This window comes from Electrophorus electricus, chromosome 1 (assembly GCF_041902795.1).
Source record: "Electrophorus electricus isolate QZ-2024a chromosome 1, ASM4190279v1, whole genome shotgun sequence".
Classification (NCBI taxonomy): Eukaryota; Metazoa; Chordata; class Actinopteri; order Gymnotiformes; family Gymnotidae; genus Electrophorus; species Electrophorus electricus.
This window is the reverse complement of record NC_137497.1, coordinates 21,883,721-21,906,220: the sequence shown is the minus strand read 5'-3', so window position 1 is coordinate 21,906,220 and position 22,500 is coordinate 21,883,721. Positions and strand designations below refer to the sequence as shown.

Genomic DNA, 22,500 nt, shown 5'->3' with positions numbered 1-22,500 from the left:
GAGAGAGACAGAACTATTATCTGTGAGACAGAGAGAGAGAGAGAGAAAGACAGAACTATTATCTCTGTGTGTGTGTGAGAGAGAGAGAGAGAGAGAGAGAGGGAGAGAGACAGAACTATTATCTGTGTGTGTGAGAGAGAGAGAGAGAGACAGAACTATTATCTGTGTGTTTGTGAGAGAGAGAGAGAGACAGAACTATTATCTGTGTGTGAGAGAGAGCGAGACAGAACTATTATCTGTGTGTGAGAGAGAGAGAGAGACAGAACTATTATCTGTGAGAGAGAGAGAGAGAGAGAGAGAGAGACAGAACTATTATCTGTGTGTGTGTGTGCGAGAGATAGAGCGACAGAACTATTATCTGTGTGTGAGAGAGAGAGAGAGAGAGAGAGACAGAACTATTATCTGTGTGTGTGTGTGTGTGAGAGAGAGAGAGAGACACAGAGAGAGAGAGAGAGAGACAGAGAGAGAGAGAGACACAGAGAGAGAGAGAGAGAGACAGAGAGAGAGAGAGAGAGAGAGAGAACTATTATCCATGTGAGAGAGAGAGAGAGACAGAACTATTTTCCGTGTGAGAGAGAGAGAGACAGAACTATTATCTGTGTGTGTGAGAGAGAGAGAGAGAGAGAGACAGAACTATTATCTGTGTGTGTGAGAGAGAGACAGAACTATTATCTGTGTGTGTGAGAGAGAGACAGAACTATTATCTGTGTGTGTGTGAGAGAGAGAGAGAGACAGAACTATTATATGTGAGAGAGAGAGAGACAGAACTATTATCTGTGTGTGAGAGAGAGAGAGAGAGAGAGACAGAACTATTATCTCTGTGTGTGTGAGAGAGAGAGAGAGAGAGAGACAGAACTATTATCTCTGTGTGTGTGAGAGAGAGAGAGAGAGAGACAGAACTATTATCTGTGTGTGTGAGAGAGAGAGAGAGAGAGACAGAACTATTATCTGTGTGTGTGTGATAGAGAGAGAGAGAGAGAGACAGAACTATTTTCCGTGTGAGAGAGAGAGAGAGAACTATTTTCCGTGTGAGAGAGAGAGAGAGAGACAGAACTATTATCTGTGTCAGAGAGAGAGAGAGAGACAGAACTATTATCTGTGTGTGAGAGAGAGAGAGACAGAACTATTATCTGTGAGAGAGAGAGAGAGAGAGACATAACTATTATCTGTGTGAACCCGAGAGAGAGAGAGAGAGAGAGAGAGAGACAGAACTATTATCTGTGTGTGTGTGAGAGAGAGAGAGAGACAACTATTATCTGTGTGTGAGAGAGAGAGAGAGACAACTATTTTCCGTGTGTTTGTGAGAGAGAGAGAGAGACAGAACTATTATCTGTGAGAGAGAGAGAGAGAGAAAGAGACAGAACTATTATCTGTGAGACAGAGAGAGACAGAACTATTATCTCTGTGTGTGTGAGAGAGAGAGAGCGACAGAACTATTATCTGTGTGAGAGAGAGAGAGACAGAACTATTATCTGTGTTTGTGAGAGAGAGACAGAACTATTATCTGTGTTTGTGAGAGAGAGACAGAACTATTATCTGTGTGTGAGAGAGAGAGAGAGACAGAACTATTATCTGTGTATGTGTGTGTGTGAGTGAGAGAGAGAGAGACAGAACTATTATCCGTGTGTGAGAGAGAGAGAGAGAGACAGAACTATTTTCCGTGTGAGAGAGAGAGACAGAACTATTTTCCATGTGAGAGAGAGAGAGAGAGACAGAACTATTTTCCGTGTGAGAGAGAGAGAGACAGAACTATTTTCCGTGTGAGAGAGAGACAGAACTATTATCTGTGTGTGTGAGAGAGAGACAGAACTATTATCTGTGTGTGTGAGAGAGAGAGAGAGAGAGAACTATTATCTGTGTGTGAGAGAGAGCGAGACAGAACTATTATCTGTGTGTGAGAGAGAGAGAGAGAGAGAGAACTATTATCTGTGTGTGAGAGAGAGCGAGACAGAACTATTATCTGTGTGTGAGAGAGAGAGAGAGAGAACTATTATCTGTGTGAGAGAGAGCGAGACAGAACTATTATCTGTGTGTGAGAGAGAGAGAGAGAGAGAGAACTATTATCTGTGTGTGAGAGAGAGAGAGACAGAACTATTATCTGTGAGAGAGAGACAGAACTATTATCTGTGAGAGAGAGAGACAGAACTATTATCTGTGAGAGAGAGAGACAGAACTATTATCTCTGTGTGTGTGTGAGAGAGAGAGCGACAGAACTATTATCTGTGTGTGAGAGAGAGAGAGAGAGAGAGAGAGAGAGAGAGAACTATTATCCATGTGAGAGAGAGAGAGAGACAGAACTATTTTCCGTGTGAGAGAGAGAGAGAGAGAGACAGAACTATTATCTGTGTGTGTGTGAGAGAGAGACAGAACTATTATCTGTGTGTGAGAGAGAGAGAGAGACAGAACTATTATCTTTGTGTGTGAGAGAGAGAGAGACAGAACTATTATCTGTGTGTGAGAGAGAGAGAGAGAGACAGAACTATTATCCGTGTGAGAGAGAGAGAGAGACAGAACTATTATCTGTGTGTGAGAGAGAGAGAGAGAGAGACAGAACTATTATGTGTGTGTGTGTGTGTGAGAGAGAGAGAGAACTATTATCTGTGTGTGTGTGAGAGAGAGAGAGAGAGACAGAACTATTATCTGTGTGTGTGTGAGAGAGAGAGACAGAACTATTTTCCGTGTGAGAGAGAGAGAGAGAACTATTTTCCGTGTGAGAGAGAGAGACAGAACTATTATCTGTGTGTGAGAGAGAGAGAGAGAGACAGAACTATTATCTGTGTGTGTGAGAGAGAGAGAGAGAGACATAACTATTATCTGTGTGAACCCGAGAGAGAGAGAGAGAGAGAGACAGAACTATTATCTGTGTGTGTGTGAGAGAGAGAGAGAGACAACTATTATCTGTGTGTGAGAGAGAGAGACAGAACTATTATCTGTGTGAGAGAGAGAGAGAGAGACAGAACTATTTTCCGTGTGTTTGTGAGAGAGAGAGAGAGACAGAACTATTATCTGTGAGACAGAGAGAGAGAGACAGAACTTTTATCTCTGTGTGTGTGAGAGAGAGAGACAGAACTATTATCTGTGTGTGAGAGAGCGAGACAGAACTATTATCTGTGTGTGAGAGAGAGAGAGACAGAACTATTATCTGTGAGAGAGAGAGAGAAAGAGAGACAGAACTATTATCTGTGAGACAGAGAGAGAGAGACAGAACTATTATCTGTGTGTTTGTGAGAGATAGAGAGAACTATTTTCTGTGTGAGAGAGAGAGAGAGAGAGAGACAGAACTATTATCTGTGTGTGTTTGAGAGAGAGAGAGACAGAACTATTATCTGTGAGACAGAGAGAGAGAGAGAGAAAGACAGAACTATTATCTCTGTGTGTGTGTGAGAGAGAGAGAGAGAGAGAGAGAGGGAGAGAGACAGAACTATTATCTGTGTGTGAGAGAGAGAGAGAGACAGAACTATTATCTGTGTGAGAGAGAGAGAGACAGAACTATTATCTGTGTGTTTGTGAGAGAGAGAGAGAGAGACAGAACTATTATCTGTGTGTGAGAGAGAGCGAGACAGAACTATTATCTGTGTGTGAGAGAGAGAGAGAGACAGAACTATTATCTGTGAGAGAGAGAGAGAGAGAGAGAGACAGAACTATTATCTGTGTGTGTGTGTGCGAGAGATAGAGCGACAGAACTATTATCTGTGTGTGAGAGAGAGAGTACTATTATCTGTGTGTGTGTGTGTGTGAGAGAGAGAGAGAGACACAGAGAGAGAGAGAGAGAGACAGAGAGAGAGAGAGACACAGAGAGAGAGAGAGAGAGACAGAGAGAGAGAGAGAGAGAGAGAACTATTATCCATGTGAGAGAGAGAGAGAGACAGAACTATTTTCCGTGTGAGAGAGAGAGAGAGACAGAACTATTATCTGTGTGTGTGAGAGAGAGAGAGAGAGAGAGACAGAACTATTATCTGTGTGTGTGAGAGAGAGACAGAACTATTATCTGTGTGTGTGAGAGAGAGACAGAACTATTATCTGTGTGTGTGTGAGAGAGAGAGAGAGACAGAACTATTATATGTGAGAGAGAGAGAGACAGAACTATTATCTCTGTGTGTGTGAGAGAGAGAGAGAGACAGAACTATTATCTCTGTGTGTGTGAGAGAGAGAGAGAGAGAGAGAGAGACAGAACTATTATCTCTGTGTGTGTGAGAGAGAGAGAGAGAGAGAGACAGAACTATTATCTGTGTGTGTGAGAGAGAGAGAGAGAGACAGAACTATTATCTGTGTGTGTGAGAGAGAGAGAGAGAGAGAGAGACAGAACTATTTTCCGTGTGAGAGAGAGAGAGAGAACTATTTTCCGTGTGAGAGAGAGAGAGAGAGAGACAGAACTATTATCTGTGTCTGAGAGAGAGAGAGAGAGACAGAACTATTATCTGTGTGTGAGAGAGAGAGAGACAGAACTATTATCCGTGAGAGAGAGAGAGAGAGACATAACTATTATCTGTGTGAACCCGAGAGAGAGAGAGAGAGAGAGAGAGAGAGACAGAACTATTATCTGTGTGTGTGTGAGAGAGAGAGAGAGACAACTATTATCTGTGTGTGAGAGAGAGAGAGAGACAGAACTATTTTCCGTGTGTTTGTGAGAGAGAGAGAGAGACAGAACTATTATCTGTGAGAGAGAGAGAGAGAGAAAGAGACAGAACTATTATCTGTGAGACAGAGAGAGACAGAACTATTATCTCTGTGTGTGTGAGAGAGAGAGAGAGCGACAGAACTATTATCTGTGTGAGAGAGAGAGAGACAGAACTATTATCTGTGTTTGTGAGAGAGAGACAGAACTATTATCTGTGTGTGAGAGAGAGAGAGAGACAGAACTATTATCTGTGTATGTGTGTGTGTGAGTGAGAGAGAGAGAGAGACAGAACTATTATCCGTGTGTGAGAGAGAGAGAGAGACAGAACTATTTTCCGTGTGAGAGAGAGAGACAGAACTATTTTCCATGTGAGAGAGAGAGAGAGAGACAGAACTATTTTCCGTGTGAGAGAGAGAGAGACAGAACTATTTTCCGTGTGAGAGAGAGACAGAACTATTATCTGTGTGTGTGAGAGAGAGACAGAACTATTATCTTTGTGTGTGAGAGAGAGAGAGAGAGAGACAGAACTATTATATGTGAGAGAGAGAGAGAGACAGAACTATTATCTGTGTGAGAGAGACAGAACTATTATCTGTGTGAGAGAGACAGAACTATTATCTGTGTGTGAGAGAGAGAGAGAGACAGAACTATTATCTGTGTGTGAGAGAGAGAGAGAGACAGAACTATTATCTGTGTGTGAGAGAGAGAGAGAGAGAGACAGAACTATTATGTGTGTGTGAGAGAGAGAGAGAGAGAGAGACAGAACTATTATGTGTGTGTGTGTGAGAGAGAGAGAGAACTATTTTCCGTGTGAGAGAGAGAGAGACAGAACTATTATCTGTGTGTGAGAAAGAGAGAGAGAGACAGAACTATTATCTGTGTGTGAGAGAGAGAGAGAGACAGAACTATTATCTGTGAGACAGAGAGAGAGAGAGAGACAGAACTATTATCTGTGTGTGTGTGTGTGTGTGTGTGTGTGTGTGTGTGTGTGTGAGAGAGAGAGAGAGAGAGAGAGAGAGAGAGAGAGAGAGAGAGAGAGAGAGAGAGAGACAGAACTATTTTCCGTGAGAGAGAGAGAGACAGAACTATTATCCATGTGAGAGAGAGAGAGAGAGAGAGAGAGAGAGAGAGACATAACTATTTTCTGTGTGAGAGAGAGAGAGACATAACTATTATCTTTGTGTGTGAGAGAGAGAGAGAGACATAACTATTATCTTTGTGTGTGAGAGAGAGAGAGAGAGAGAGAGAGAGAGAGACAGAACTATTATCTGTGTGAGCCCGAGAGAGAGAGAGAGACAGAACTATTTTCCGTGTGAGAGAGAGAGAGAGAGAGCTATTATCTGTGTGTGTGAGAGAGAGAGAGAGAGAGACAGAACTATTATCTGTGTGTGAGAGAGAGAGAGAGACAGAACTATTATCTGTGTTTGAGAGAGAGAGAGAGAGAGAGACAGAACTATTTTCCGTGTGAGAGAGAGAGAGAGAGACAGAACTATTATCTGTGTGTGAGAGAGAGAGAGAGAGAGAGACAGAACTATTATCCGTGTGAGAGAGAGAGACAGATAGAACTATTATCTTTGTGTGTGAGAGAGAGAGAGAGAGAGAGAGAGAGACAGAACTATTATCTGTGTGTGTGTGAGAGAGAGAGAGAGAGAGAGAGACAGAACTATTATCTGTGTGTGTGAGAGAGAGAGAGAGACAGAACTATTATCTGTGTGTGTGTGAGAGAGAGAGAGACAGAACTATTATCTGTGTGTGAGAGAGAGAGAGACAGAACTATTATCTGTCAGAGAGAGAGCGACAGAACTATTATCCGTGTGAGAGAGAGAGAGAGCGACAGAACTATTATCTGTGTGAGAGAGAGAGAGAACTATTATCTGTGTGTGTGTGTGTGTGAGAGAGAGAGAGAGAGACAGAACTATTATCTGTGTGTGAGAGAGAGAGAGAACTATTATCTGTGTGTGTGTGTGTGTGTGTGTGTGTGTGTGTGTGAGAGAGAGAGAGCGAGAGAGAGAGAGAGAACTATTATCTGTGTGAGCCCGAGAGAGAGAGAGAGCGACAGAGCTATTATCTGTGAGAGAGAGAGAGAGACAGAACTATTATCCGTGTGAGAGAGAGAGAGAGAGAGACAGAACTATTATCTGTGTGTGTGTGAGAGAGAGACAGAACTATTATCTGTGTGTGAGAGAGAGACAGATAGAACTATTATCTGTGTGTGTGAGAGAGAGAGAGAGAGAGAGACAGAACTATTATCCATGTGAGAGAGAGAGAGAGACAGAACTATTATCCGTGTGAGAGAGAGAGACAGATAGAACTATTATCTGTGTGTGTGAGAGAGAGAGAGAGAGAGAGAGACAGAACTATTATCCATGTGAGAGAGAGAGAGAGAGAACTATTATCCGTGTGAGAGAGAGAGAGAGAGAGAGAGACAGAACTATTTTCCGTGTGAGAGACAGAGAGAGAGAGAGAGAGAGAGAGAGAGAGAGAGACAGAACTATTTTCCGTGAGAGAGAGAGAGAGACAGAACTATTATCCATGTGAGAGAGAGAGAGAGAGAGAGAGAGAGAGACATAACTATTTTCTGTGTGAGAGAGAGAGAGACATAACTATTATCTTTGTGTGTGAGAGAGAGAGAGAGAGAGAGAGAGAGAGACAGAACTATTATTTGTGTGTGTGTGTGTGTGTGTGTGTGTGTGTGTGTGTGTGTTTTTCTTTAGGGTGGAACACGCAGGGGAGATGAGAATCAAACCAGGACTAAGAAAATGTAAGAAGTAAATGTACACACAGACACACAGACACACAGACACACAGACACACAGACACACAGACACACAGACACACAGACACACAGACACACAGACACACAGACACACAGACACACAGACACACAGACACACACACACACACACACACACACACACACACACACACACACACACACACACACACACACACACACACACACACACACACACACACACACACAGTATTTGTGATCTCTCCTCTAATGTGTCTTCTTGTGTGCAGATGCGTGTGATCTCACACTGGACCCAAACACAGCACACACACGTCTCTCTCTGTCTGAGGGGAACAGAAAGGTGACGCGTGTGTGGCAGCAGCAGTCGTATCCTGATCATCCAGAGAGATTTGATGTCTGGGAGCAGGTTGTGTGTAGAGAGAGTCTGACTGCACGCTGTTACTGGGAGGTTGAGTGGAGTGGGGGAGGGGCTGGTATATCAGTGACATATAAAGGAATCAGGAGGAAAGGAGACAGTGGTGACTGTGTGTTTGGATGTAATATAAAGTCCTGGAGTCTGATCTGCTCTAATAACAGTTACTCTGTCTGTCACAATAATAAGAGAACTGACATCTCTGCCCCCTCCAGCTCCAACAGAGTAGGAGTGTATCTGGACTGGCCCGCCGGCACTCTGTCCTTCTACAGCGTCTCCTCTCACACACACACACTCACACACTTACACACACTCCACTCCACATTCACTGAGCCCCTCTATGCAGGGTTTAGGGTTTATTATAACTCCTCAGTGTGTGTGTGTGAGGTAGAATAGCCTCCTGTGTCCTGGAGGAACACCTGAGTCTGCAGGGAAACACACAACTGGTGAACATCATACACACATGCCTGCTGAGTATAACACACACACACACACACACACACACACACACACACACACACACACACACACACACACACACACACACACACACACACACACACACACACACACACACACACACACACACACTTTGCTCTTTCTCTCATACACACTCACACTCTACACCTCTCTTGCACGCGCACGCACACACACACACACACACACACACACTTTGCTCTTTCTCTCACACACACACTCGCACTCTACACCTCTCTTGCACGCGCGCACACACACTCACACAAAATACACCCTTATCTCTCACACACACTCCTCTACACACACAACTAGTGGACATCATAATACACACATTTCCTTACACATACACACACACCTCTCTCTTTCTCTCTGCCACACACACACACACACACACACACACACACACACACACACACACCTCTCTTTCTCTCTGCCACACACACACACACACTTTGCTCTTTCTCTCACACACAAACACACTCTGCACTTCTCTCCTCACACATGCGCGCGCGCGCACACACACACACACACACACACACACACACACACACACACACTACACCCTTGTGTGTGTGTGTCTCTCTCTCACACAGACACACACACAAAATACCACAAAATACACCTGTATCTTTCTCACACACATACACAGCTCTCTCTCACACACACTCTTACACACACTACACTTCCTTCTCACACATACACGCTACACATCTCTCTGTCATACACTCTATACCTCTCACTCTTTCACACACACCACTCACTCAGAAACACACAGTACATCTCTCCGTAACACACACATAATACACTTCTTTCACACAAACGCATACACAATCCACCTCTCTCTCTCTCTCACACGCACACACACACACTTTGTCTTTCACACACACTCTACACGTCTCTCACATACACACACATAATATACCTGTCTCTCTCTCTCTCTCTCTCTCTCTCTCTCACACACACACACACACACACACACGAACGCACACACACCACCTCTCTCTTTCTCTCTCACACACTCACACACATACACAGACACACCTCTCACTCACACACACTCTTACACACACAAACACACAGTAGATCTCTCTGTCACACACACACACACACACACACACACACACACACACACTACAAGTCTCTTACGCAAATGTATGCACACACACACTCACACATACACAGACACCTCTCTCTCACACACACTACAGTTCTTTCTCACACATACACGGTACACATCTTTCTCTGTCTCTTACACACACTACACCTGTCTCTCTCTGTCATACACACACACAAGCACACACCTCTCACACACACAAACACACAGTACATCTCTCTCTCACACACACACACACACACACACACTCACACACACCTCTCTCACACACACCTCTCTCACACACACCTCTCTCACACACACCTCTCTCACACACACCTCTCTCACACACACCTCTCTCACACACACCTCTCTCACACACACCTCTCTCACACACACCTCTCTCACACACACCTCTCTCACACACACCTCTCTCACACACACCTCTCTCACACACACCTCTCTCACACACACCTCTCTCACACACACCTCTCTCACACACACCTCTCTCACACACACCTCTCTCACACACACCTCTCTCACACACACCTCTCTCACACACACCTCTCTCACACACACAAACAGTACAAATCTCTGTGACACACACACACACTCTCTCTCTCTCACCCCTCTCTCTCTCTCACACACACACACACAATACTACAAAATACACCTGTATCTTTCTCTTACACACATACACACACACCTCTCTCACACACACTCTTACACACACTACACTTCGTTCTCACACATAAACGCTACACATCTTTCTCTGTCTCTTACACACACTACACCTGTCTGTCATACACACACACGAACACACACCTCTCTCACACACACACACACACAGTACATCTCTGTGACACACACACACACACACACTACAAGTCTCTTACACAAACGTATGCACACACACACACACAAAACACCTCTCTCTCTCTCTCTCACACACACACACACACACACAAAATACACCTGTAACTTTCTCTCATACACATACACACACACACACACACACTTCTCACACATACATGCTACACATCTCTCTCTTTCATTCACTCTATACCTCTCACTCTCTTTCACACACACACACACACACACACACACACACACACACACACACACACACACACACACACACACACACACTCACACAGACACTTTAAACCTCTCCCTCTCTCTCTCTCACACACACACAATAAATGATGTTCAAATAAAGGACTGAGCTGCAGTTGATTTCTGTACATATGACATAAATACTGTTCTACAAGTTACACATGCTGTAGAATCATAACCTCACTGTGTTAAACTCTGTACAAATCTACACATTAAAGGTGGAAATCTTTGGAAACTGAAAGGTTTTTCATTTTGTTTTCTGAGTGTTGGAGTGACACAGATACAGATGTTGTACACAGTATGAGTGAAATGTATTATAGAAATGTATTGTAAATATTTGAGATGAAATATTATTCTTATAATATGTTACTAGAGTTTAAGTATAATGTTTATCTAGCCAGAAAAGTCTGTATATTTGATTGAAGTAGGTAAGACAAAAGTAGATTAAGAGAAAAATAACATACCTGTGATTATTTTTGTGGAGAGACTTCCATGTTGTTTTGGAGGGAAAAGAAACCGTAGTGTGTTAAAGGGGACTTTTATGGGGAATATGCCTGCCCGAAGACAGGAAGTGACATCACCTCATTTGCTGTTTTTCCATATTTCAGTTTTTAAGGGAAAATTCAAGAGTGATGTTTTGAAGTTGATTGATATTGGAGAATCTATGATTGCTGGACTTTTATTCTTGTAAATGCTAAACTTTCCTTTTTTGAACATTTTTGTATGTTTTTGATGGGATATGGTTTTTCTTTTGCACTGGAGCACTGGGAGCCAATAAAAACCTTTTGTTTTGTATCCACTTGGAGTGCTTAATGTTACCGCCAGATATTACTGCATTACAGTAGTCCAATCTTGATGTAATAAATGCATGGACCATCTTTTCTGCATCATGTGAGGAGAGTGTTTTGATTTAAATTGTGAATGTGCTCATTATACCAAGGTACTAATTTTTTGTCCCTAATGATTGTATTCTTAAGTGGAGCAACATCATTAAAGGTGCACAGGAACAGCACAAACAAAGCACACGGGGCAGAGCTGGGCAGAGATCTATTAATAATAAAGACAGAAACAAGGGCAGTTAAATTCCAAACTTCTATCATTCTAAAGGTCTGGAGTACCAAGAGCTGAGCAAAGAGAACAGTGCCCTCACTCAGCTGGTCCGGAAATACAGTTCAGCATTAACACAGTAACACTACACTAACACACAATAACACTACACAAGCTCAGGGCCAGAAAATAACAGCAAACCCAATCAGAATCACCAGAATTACAAACAACATCACTTATTGGGAAACTCAATCAAAATGTTATCTGGCCCTAAATCAAAGGTACAGCGTGGTAGATTACCTAAGAACACTGTCTGATCCAAAACTGAGGTCCACCCTGACCAAGTACAGACTCAGTGACCACCGCCTGGCCATAGAGACCAGCAGACATAAACAGTCCTGTTTACCTGAAGAGCAGAGACTGTCAGCAGTGCCAGGACTATAAGACCCAGACAAAGTTGCACTTTCTAAATGAATGTACAACATTTAGACAGATTAGAACTAAATTCTTTAAGAAAATTAGCCACGTATTCCCTGAGTTTAAAAACCTCCCTGATGAGGAGAAGCTGCCGTATGTTGTTGGTGAACATAAAGAGTTCAGCACACTGGCAGCGCTGTACGTTCACTCCTGCCACAGTCTGAGGGACAGTGAGTGACCAAGTCACATACCAGAGACACAGAGACATTATTATTATTATTATTATTATTGTTATTATTATTATTATTATTGGTATTATTATTATTGGTATTATTATTATTATTGGTATTATTATTGGTATTATTATTATTATAGTTATTATTATTATTATTATCGATATTATTATTATTGATATTATTATTATTGTTGTTGTTGTTGTTATTGGTATTGGTATTGTTATTATTATTGGTATTATTATTGGTATTGGTATTGGGTGTGTTGTAGTTCTATTATTATTATTGTTGTTACTAATATTGTAAGCGGTTATATTGTTGTTGTCATCTGCTGTTAGTGTTAATGTCTTTATCAAAGCAAGAGAGAGGGAGATGCACACTGGGACCCAGACTGCTGACGGAGGGAGAGAGAGAGAGAGAGAGAGAGAGAGAGAGAGAGGGAGAGGGAGAGAGAGAGAGAGCCCCCCATGGGGACCCAGACAGAGAAGGACAGAGAGAAATTTTGAGATTTCTCAATAAACTTTATTAAACAATTATATAAAAGTACATGCAAACACACCATACAGTTTCAAAAAGCAAAAAGAACATTTAAAGAAACACCAAAAAACACTCCCTCATCTTTCACAAAATATCACTGTAACCCCAAATATTTTCAAAAGTAGTCATATCATTCATAGCAGAATAAAACTTAAAATCTAACATTATACGACTCTTCACCACCTTTACAGATAATGTCACTCTGACCCTCAAACACTTCCTACTGAGCCACACTGCCATCTTATTAAATTCAGAAGTTGACATTGTGCTTTCTTCTTCTGTGTGTAATTATACCCACAAATAAAGAGTGCTTCCTTTTGTGAGACTGTCATCGTTCAGCACATCCTCTCCACCCACAGACCAGAAGGATTCGTAAAACTCCACTGGCAGTCCATCAGTACCTGGGGCTTTCCCACCCTCCATGCTCTGAAGGGGAACCTGCAACTCCACCAGGGACATTGGCCCCTCGAGACCCAATACAGCCTCTTCTTCTACCTGAGGGGAGCCATCTAAGAAAATATTTTCCAACTCTTGTTGTGATCTGTATTCGCTGGTATACAGCCTAGTTTAAAACTATGCTGCTCTTCTACGAATCTCCACAGGATCTGAGAGTACAGTACCAGACTTCAAGGCATGTATCCATCTGCTCTGACCATGTTTATGCTCTACACCAAAGAAAAATTTGAACAGACAGTACCTCTGTGTCACGTTCTGAAAAGGAGAACACACCAGGGCCCCCTGTGCCTTTACGCCAAGCAGGTCGGCTACTATTTTTTTTTTTTTTTTACTTTAAGAGCGTCAATATCCTCCACTACAAATTGTGGAACCCAGCTGTTGGGAAGGGGCAGAGCCATGGCCCCAGACATGACACAGCCATGCCCCCAGACATGGTGCTGTTGTGACTAAGAAAGTGTTACCTTCTCAATCTCTCAGCCAGTCTGCTTCATTCTGCCTATCACTATGAGTTTCTTGAGCAAAATCTACGTCAATTCCTTTAAATTTGATTAATTGAAAAAGCTGTGTTCTTTTATTCACATCCCCAGCCCCATTAATAAGGAGGCATGCACGTGCAGAGAAGAGCGAGATTTATTAGGGGAAAATCCAAAGTTGTAGTATCATATTACCAATACAGAGAGTCAGAGAATACATGATAAATAAACCAAGGGCTAGGATAAACGAAGGGAAGTAATGACAAACCAAAAACACACAAAGGCAAACAGGGAAAGCAGGCTATAACAGAAACTAAGAAGTAACATACGAAACAGCTAGAATCAAACAGGCTAACAGACACAGAGGCTTAGAAACAAAGACGGGCTTATGTACATCCAATACATTAAAACAATTCAATATATTCCACACAAATGCATGCAATGAATAGCAAAAACACAGGGAATCAGACATGGTTTAAATACATGAACTTAAAGTAGAAACGAGGGACAGGAGTGAGCAATCAAACGAGGGATGGAGAAAACAAAACTACGGCATGGAACAAAAATACATGAGGAAAAAGAAAACGGGTGCATAGAGAAAAAAATAATATATATATATATTAACAGTGTATGTACAATATATGTATATTATGTTTATATACACAATGTGTATGGTTGTGTATATATGTATGTACACAATGTACAGAATGTACAGATCCATCTTGTAGAATGACATATTTACAGTTTTTATGTTACATGGTGGTGGTGGTCCCCACAGTTTATCAGTTTCCCTGATTCAGGGCCTGAATGGCCTGTGGGAAGAAGCACCTCTTCAGTGTCTCTGTCTTGGTCTTTAGGGAGCGAAAGCGCTTCCCTGACCTCAACAGAGAGAAGAGCCTATTGTTGGGATGGGTGGGGTCCTTCACAATCCTCCTGGCCTTGGTCTGGCACCGCTTGTAGTAGATGGTCTGCAGGTCAGGAAGTTCCGTATGAGTGATGCACTCTGCTGAACACACTACTCTTTGGAGTGCCTGTCTGTCCTGCTTGGTACTATTCCCAAACCAGACTGTGATGTTCCCCGTGAGGATGCTCTCGATAGTGCAGGTGCAGAAGTTCCGCAGTACCTTGGAGGGCAGTCTGAAGTGACGAGCCTTCTTTGCCAGGGAGTTGGTACGGCGGGACCAGGACAGGTCCTGCGAGATGTGAACACCAAGGTACCTGAAACTATCTGCTCTCTCCACCGTGGTTCCACTGATCCTCACAGGTTGGTAGTGCCGCTCCTGCTTCTTGCTGCAATCCACGATCAGCTCCTTTGTCTTACTGACGTTTAGGAGATTATTTTCCTGGCACCAGTTTTCCAGATGTTTAATCTCCTCCAGGTAAGCCCTCTTATCGTTGTCCGAGATCAGGCCCATGACAACGGTATCATCAGCAAACTTGACAATGATGTTAGAGCTGGAAGTGGCTGTGCAGTCGTAGGTGTACAGTGAGTAGAGCAGGGGGCTTAGGACACAACCCTGAGGAGCTCCAGTGCTGAGGATGAGGGTGGATGAGGCGCAGTTGCCCACCCGTACTGATTGTGGTCTGTCTGTTAGGAAGTTGGAGATCCAGTCGCACAGGGATGTATGCAGTCCTAGATCCTCCAACTTAGTAGTGAGTAGGGAGGGGATGATGGTGTTAAATGCTGAACTGTAGTCGACAAACAGCATTTTAACATAATTACCCCTCCCTTTGTCCAGGTGAGTCAGTGTAGTGTGGAGCAGATGTGCAATTGCATCATCAGTGGAGCGGTTGTGGCGGTATGCAAACTGCAGTGGGTCCATGGAGGCTGGCAGTGAAGATGAGATGAGATGAGAATAAGTTTGTTATATCCATTTTTCTCTTCTCTTTTCTATTGTTATATAGAGACCTGTGTTCTAAAAGGTAACACTGAGTAATTAATAATTATGTCATATGCAAATTTATGATATCTGACTAGTCATTAATTACACTCTGTAGTGAGGCTGGAAGTTCTCAATGGAATTTGGTTGTGTACTGCTATAAAGGCTATAAGATAGCTCACTCATAGATAGCTCACTTAATAGTTGAATACAGTTTACATATGATGAGGCGCATGTTTGGTTCCTTCTTCTAACAGAAGAGCACTGCCAGTGATCCAGCTGTTATTTATTCTTACTGTTGTCTTGTATCTTTATCTCCTCCGCATGGCATTTATTTAATATAAAGTTTAAATGATCAAATGTCATGTAACCAGCAATGCTAATACACATTTACTGCCATTATTTTACTGTTAGACTGTGTTTAATGTGCTCTGTGTTCAGTGTTCTATGTGTGCTCTGTGTTCTGTGTTCCACGTTCTATGTTCTATGTGTTCTCTATGTTCTCTGTGTTCTGTGTGTTCTGTTTTCTATGTGTTCTATGTGTTCTGTGTGTTCTTTGTGTTCTGTGTTCTATGTGATCTATGTGTTCTGTATTCTGTGTTTATTATACAAAATAATCTGCTTATTTAGGACTCCTAAATTTGTCTTACAATGCAGAATATTATGTATTAATGTTATATGGAGTTATCTAATGTGACTGTATCTAATGTGATTTAATAAGAAGTTTGATTCTCTGAAAAAATCCACACCAAATGTAAAACCTCAAATTGGTAGTTGTTTTGCATGAATTTAAATGTGTTATTATTATTATTATTATTATTATTATTATTATTATTATTATTAAGTACACCATGTAGTTTTCTGTTGTACCAAATACAGGTAAACTAATAAATTATTTTTCCACAATACTTGAAATAAACATACACACATACACACTCACATGTCATATGCACAACATGCTATGGACGTCCACACACTTACATGCTTATTGTGAGGCTGCTTATCTAAATTACAATCATCTGTAAGTTAGATCTACAAACAAAGTCGTTTGTTAAGTTCCGAAGTGTTCCAACGTGCCGACATAGTGGAGATTTACTCTCAGCGGAGCCGCAAAACAAGTCCGTGTAGGCGGGACTGTGAATCCATTGGCTGTATAGACTGTATAGTGTATGATTGGCTGCAGCAAAATGATGGACAGCTAACTTTGGTTGATGATTGGCTTAACAAAAATGACTGTTATAAGAACTCGGTTGTGTAATTGGCTTCATACGAAAATGATTGACATGCGCTCTAGTTACGCCCACTGGTGTTTCTGTCGTTAGTTCCTTCTCAAGAAAACGGAAGTATTTTCTGTACTGTCGCCATTACGCGCGTTTTAAATATTTCACGGTAAGTTCATCCTATTTGTTAAAATGCGATGTCGGTGCAGTTTAAACAGCGTGTTTTGTAAGTACATAGTTCTGTGTTTAAATCGTAGGTCCACCCAAACGTGGATTAAATGTAAGCTTAAAGTCCTGGTGAAGTTAACGGTACGCATCTAAAATGACGGACACTAAAATGGCCAACGCCAGTACGATCGCAGTTATATTTTTACAAATATTTAACTGGCTCAGATATACGTTGTCAGTTATTGTAAATCTCGATTTTAAGTCGTAGTTAGTCAGTAATCTTTCCAAATGCTCCCACTTTAAACTCCTCTGGCCTAAACGTAAAGTTGCTGATGTAACGGTTTTTTTACGGTTAGTTTCCTGTTCAATTTAAGCCATTTTTTTGTGTTGTCCAAATCCTAACTGGACAGTTCAGATTCCCTGTATAGTTCATTATCTGTATTATTAACTATAGTTTGGGATGGGACGGTCAGTACTGACGTTTCTACGCTTGTTTGGAGTTTCTGAAGCGCAGCGTTTTGAATCACTGATCTGAAGTGTTGCGCAAAACGGCCATGTCACGTGACCGCGGCTAAACGAAGCTTGTGTTTCTACAGGTGTGATACAGAACCTGCCGCTCCTGTCTTTGACTGACAGTGTCTGAAACAAACCTGATCACACATCTGACTCAGTCACAAACTCTATTAATACTTACAAGAAAACACACCCAAACTTTGTGGATTTTGTGAGAATAGAGAATTTGAGAGACGGAGAGATTCAGTGTTGTCTAGATAGAAGGTTATTGATAGGACATATTGAGTGATAGGCTAGTGAGAGACATCCAGTGAGCAGTAGGTAGGATAGATATAGTGACATTAATATATAGAAAGTGTATGTAGAGAGAGATGCTCTGGTTTACTGACAGGAGTGATGTGCTGTACATCCACACATTTCTATAATGGTAAAAACACCTGTGCATGCCAGCAACATGTGTTCTATGTGAATTCATCTTTTCCAAGACTGAGGAGGTAATTTGGGAAGAGAAGAAGCCCCCAAAACAGCAGAAGAACTAATATTTTATAATATAAATATAAATAATAATAAATATATAAATGTGAGACATTGTTCCTTTATGTTACTTTATTGATCTTCATTATCCATAATCATAATTATCTACATTCACAACACTTCCTTCTGCTGTAGATGAAACCGGTTCCACACAGACAATTCACTAAATAGGTCTGCACTTCATAGAATACGGAGTACATGTGAACCCACACAACCCTACAGAGTACATGTGAACCCACTCAACCCTACAAAGTACATGTGAACCCACACAAACCTACAGAGTGCATGTGAACTCACACAACCCTACAGAGTACATGTGAACCCACACAACCCTACAGAGTACATGTGAACCCACAGAACCCATGTGGTTATTTATCCCAGTAAACATACTGGCATTTTGTTTATAGATTATCTTTCTAAATTTCATGTCTTACACATGAAACTGAAATACCTGGAATTTGAAATACCTTACAGAACACAACTGAAAACAGAAACATCTTTTGTTTCTTTGTTTGTTGTGTGGTGATTGCTCTGAAATATTTATTGATCTTATGTATTGATAACCTGGCATAACCCACCACAATAATATCTATGCAATGTAGTTTAGACTTTGTTGTTTCACAGAATAGAATCATCAAGATGTTAGCAAAGTGGTCACTGTGGAGATCATTGACAGATTGCTTCTGTTCTAAAGGCCCAGAAGTGTTGGAAGAATTATGAGTGAATATTATTTAATTAAATGTTTTCCTTATAATATATTTATCCAGTTAAACTTTGTGTCATTGGCTAAATATCAGTCGATTATCCAGATAAATGTTGTGTCATTAGCTAAAGATATTGGTTGAATATCCAGTTAAACTCTGTGTAATTGGCTAAAGATATCGGTTGTATGGTTGCATGAGTTCAGACGTCATTTCTTGCAGGAAGCAGTGCTGAGTGTTACCCACACAGTAAAACTCTGTTTGTGTTAAACCCAGAGACTCTGTGTTACTGATAAAATGTAAGTCGTGCATCTTCATATTGGTGTTTTGTGATGAAAAAAAAATGTTAGTTGATGTTTACAGTTACTAACAAGCAGGCATGCTACTCCATGTGCTCTCTGTATAGGTTTAGTTTCACTTTCATGTTTTAGCATATTTCTCTTCTGGTAATACTGTTTCATATCAGCTGGGAGATTTACTTCCTTTGTGTATTAGGACAAAGCTACCACCACCTATAGTGTACCGTAAATGTAGTGAACAACTGATGTACACTGATTAAGGACAAAGATACCACACCTATAGTGTACCGTAAATGTAGTGAACAACTGATGTACACTGATTAAGGACAAAGATACCACCACCTATAGTGTACCGTAAATGTAGTGAACAACTGATGTACACTGATTAAGGACAAAGATACCACACCTATAGTGTACCGTAAATGTAGTGAACAGCTGATGTACACTAATTAAGGACAAAGATATATAATATTAATTCATTAATACTAGTGGTGCCAATCAATTAAAAAATTAATCAATAAAAATAGATTAATCATTATTAATCATGAAGTTTAACATTTTAATACAGTATTACAATGCTAGTATTTATTTGTATTTTGGGGGATAAAACAAATACATGTGTAGTGTTAGAATGAATGAATGCATGATACACTGGTTTAAGGATTCCATTTGTTCTTTAACATCTCAGATTAATTGAATAGCAAGGAAGCTGCCATTCAGCACAACGGCTGTTGTCTCCTCAGTCATCGTATTATCTGTTGTCACTCCTGTCAGTAATTCAGACTGGTAAAAATCCATGCGGGATATATGGGAAGACGCTGGGGTCAAACTGGGAAATATGATTCATTTGTGTAAAAAACCAAAAAGTTAATGTTTTTAAATTGATCATGAGTGTTAAGGCTGACAGCCCTAATAAATACATTTGAAAGCATTAAGATTCCAGTTTCCCACTGTGTGAAAACAGTACAGTAGAGGCTCTCAAAAAACGCCTCCATCTTCCTCTGTGGCACTTTGAGGACCTTTGGAATGTCTGATTGGGCATCATGGAGATTTATGATTTAAAATGTTTGAAATATTGTGACATAAAACAAATGATGGTGCACAGCTTTATGGGAATAAAGTTAATTCTAAATTCATTAAGAATAACTTTTGTGTGTATAACTGTTTTTTTGTATTCAGTGGAATATTTTAATGAATCCATAACAGTGTGTTCAGTATTCTGTCATCATCACTGTTTCAGTTCTCCAGCCACGTAATGTTGATGTGAGTTTTGTCAGGATTTGATTCAGTGTGATTCACTCTGTGTATGAACTGTTGACAGGGAGCAGAGAGCAGCATCTCCGGTGTCCAGCTGTGTGTGTGTAAAGAGGAACAACTCCATGATGGAGCCTCATAACTCCAGCAATGGAGGAGGAACCTCTGACCCACAGTGAGGAGCTTTCCATCAGCACTTAATCTGAGGAAACAGGAAGAGGGAATATTCAGGATAAATGAGATGTAGTGAAGGATGTAATTACTCAACACTTTCCTCATCTTCATCAGGGTAGAGAGAGCAGAGCCTCCAGCTCCCAGCTGTGCGTCTCTGAAGAGTGAATCACCTCCAGCACCCAGCTGTGTGTCTATGAAGAGTGACTGGTCCATGGAGCCTCCTCCTGTATTCAGCAGTGGACCTGTGCCCTCAGTCCTATGGTGAGTGACACATTACACACTCAGATTCTTTCATAAGTGGGGTGGATGTGTTCCTCCCAGTGTGTGAGGGCGTGAAGTTCCCCCAATAATACAACAATAATACCCCAGTAAACAATGTCACCATTCTACAGGTCAAACTAATAAGAGGGGTTCACCACAGGTGTGTTTTAGTTTTAGGAGAAAAGGAGTGTAGTATGTTTGTGTTGATGACAGACAGGTGTGTGTGTGTGTGTGTTGCTGAAGGATGTGTGTGTGTGTGTGTGATATGTTTGTGTTGCTGACGGACAGGTATGATGTGTGTGTCTGTGTGGTATGTTTGTGTAGTTGCTGAAGGGCAGGTGTGTGTGTGCATGTTTGTGTAGTTGCTAAAGGAGAGGTTTGATCCGCATGTTTGTGTCTTTGTGTGTATGTGTGTGTGTGGTATTTTTGTATTGCTGACACAGGTGTGGTGTGTGGTATGTTTGTGTAGTTGCTGAAGGACATGTGTGTGGTTCATTTGTGTTGCTGAAGGACAGGTGTTTCTAATCAAGTGTCCAGTGAGTGCAGGTACCAGGTGGAGTTGATTGGATAAGATTGTTGTGGGTTTAATTGGTTTGTTCCCTAGTGTGATTTATTTTCACTATTCAGTATCATCAGGAGGTTGAGAGAGAGAGCAGCAAATCCAGCACCCAGCTGTGTGTCTATGAAGAGTGACTGGTCCATGGAGCCTCCTCCTGTATTCAGCAGTGGACCTGTGCCCTCAGTCCTACGGTGAGTGACACATTATACACTCAGATTCTTTCATAAGTGGGGTATATGTGTTCCTCCCAGTGTGTGAGGGAGTGAAGTTCCCCCAATATTACAACACTAATACCCCAGTAAACAATGTCACCATTCTACAGGTCAAACTAATAAAAGGGGTTCACCACAGGTGTGTTTGTTTTAGGAGAAAAGGAGGAATAAATTCAGCATCATCTACCCACACACATTCTCCAACTCTCTCTTACTTGTAACATGAGGCTTGCAATGCCAGCAAGCTGGGAGTTAATCAGTGTTCATTATGACTCTATGAAGCCTTGGTGTGTGGGTATTTTTTCAAGTGGAAAGTTCCCAACAAGAGTCCCCTGTTGTCTTTCTTCATTCATGTCTGTGTTGTCTTGTGTCTTCTGGGGAGGGTCCCTCTCCATCAGTTGTTTATTAGGAGGAGAAATGTCCTGTAGCAGGAGGTGTCCCTGTGTGTTTGTCTGTCTGTCTTACAATTGTTTGTCTTTTGTTCTGTGTTCATTTCCTGCTGTGTTTCTGGAGAGAAACAGTGTCCTGAGTCTACTACACACACATAGTGGTTAGAGCTGCATCATCACACTAGTGCAGACGCTGGTTTGACCCTCAGACCAGACAAGTCACTTTGTTTTTCATTAGAAGTGGCTGAGGGTTTTCTGGCCCTTAAACATCCCTTCACTGCTGAACTCTTTTGTTTGTTCATACTATTAAACAGTAAAAACACCCGTTATGTCTCCACCAAGCACTCCCTTCACTCCTTCACTCCCCTTCACTTCTTCACTTCCTTCACTCCCATCACTCCCCTTCACTCCCTTCACTCCAATCACTCCCTTCACTCCTTCACTCCTTCTTCCCAGTAGTGTAGGGGGTAGAACAGTGTGGTCTTGCTCACCCACTCCTTCAGTTCAAACCCTCTCAGTTGTGTGGTTTCCTGTTCAGTTGTCCCTGTTCCACCTCATATGTGTTTGGGTCCATCTAGGAGGTCCTGGTTACCTGAACAGGTGGGACAGTCCAGTTCTGTGATACTGACACTATAGTAAAGCAATAGTGGTGGTTCTGGTCTCATTAGTTTTAGAAACTGTTACATGCAGGTGGATGAGACG

General features: G+C 41.7%; 1 protein-coding gene across 3 annotated transcripts in view; it reads left to right on the top strand.

The window, feature by feature from the left end:
* LOC118240894 (NACHT, LRR and PYD domains-containing protein 12-like) overlaps nucleotides 1-22,500 on the top strand; it is a 121,149-nt gene that overhangs the window by 55,195 nt on the left and 43,454 nt on the right. Inside the window, exons 1-4 of one of the 3 annotated variants that reach the window (XM_081712302.1) lie at nucleotides 18,756-18,949; nucleotides 20,271-20,378; nucleotides 20,492-20,638; nucleotides 21,266-21,388. The exons of 1 other annotated variant lie outside the window; for it this stretch is intronic. In XM_081712302.1, the coding sequence (XP_081568428.1) occupies nucleotides 18,948-18,949; nucleotides 20,271-20,378; nucleotides 20,492-20,638; nucleotides 21,266-21,388 (380 nt within the window). In that variant the 5' untranslated portion in view covers nucleotides 18,756-18,947. Of the gene's footprint in view, nucleotides 1-7,332; nucleotides 7,380-7,642; nucleotides 10,517-18,755; nucleotides 18,950-20,270; nucleotides 20,379-20,491; nucleotides 20,639-21,265; nucleotides 21,389-22,500 lie in introns of those variants that run through there. One more of the 3 variants, XM_081712310.1, reaches the window with a different exon arrangement.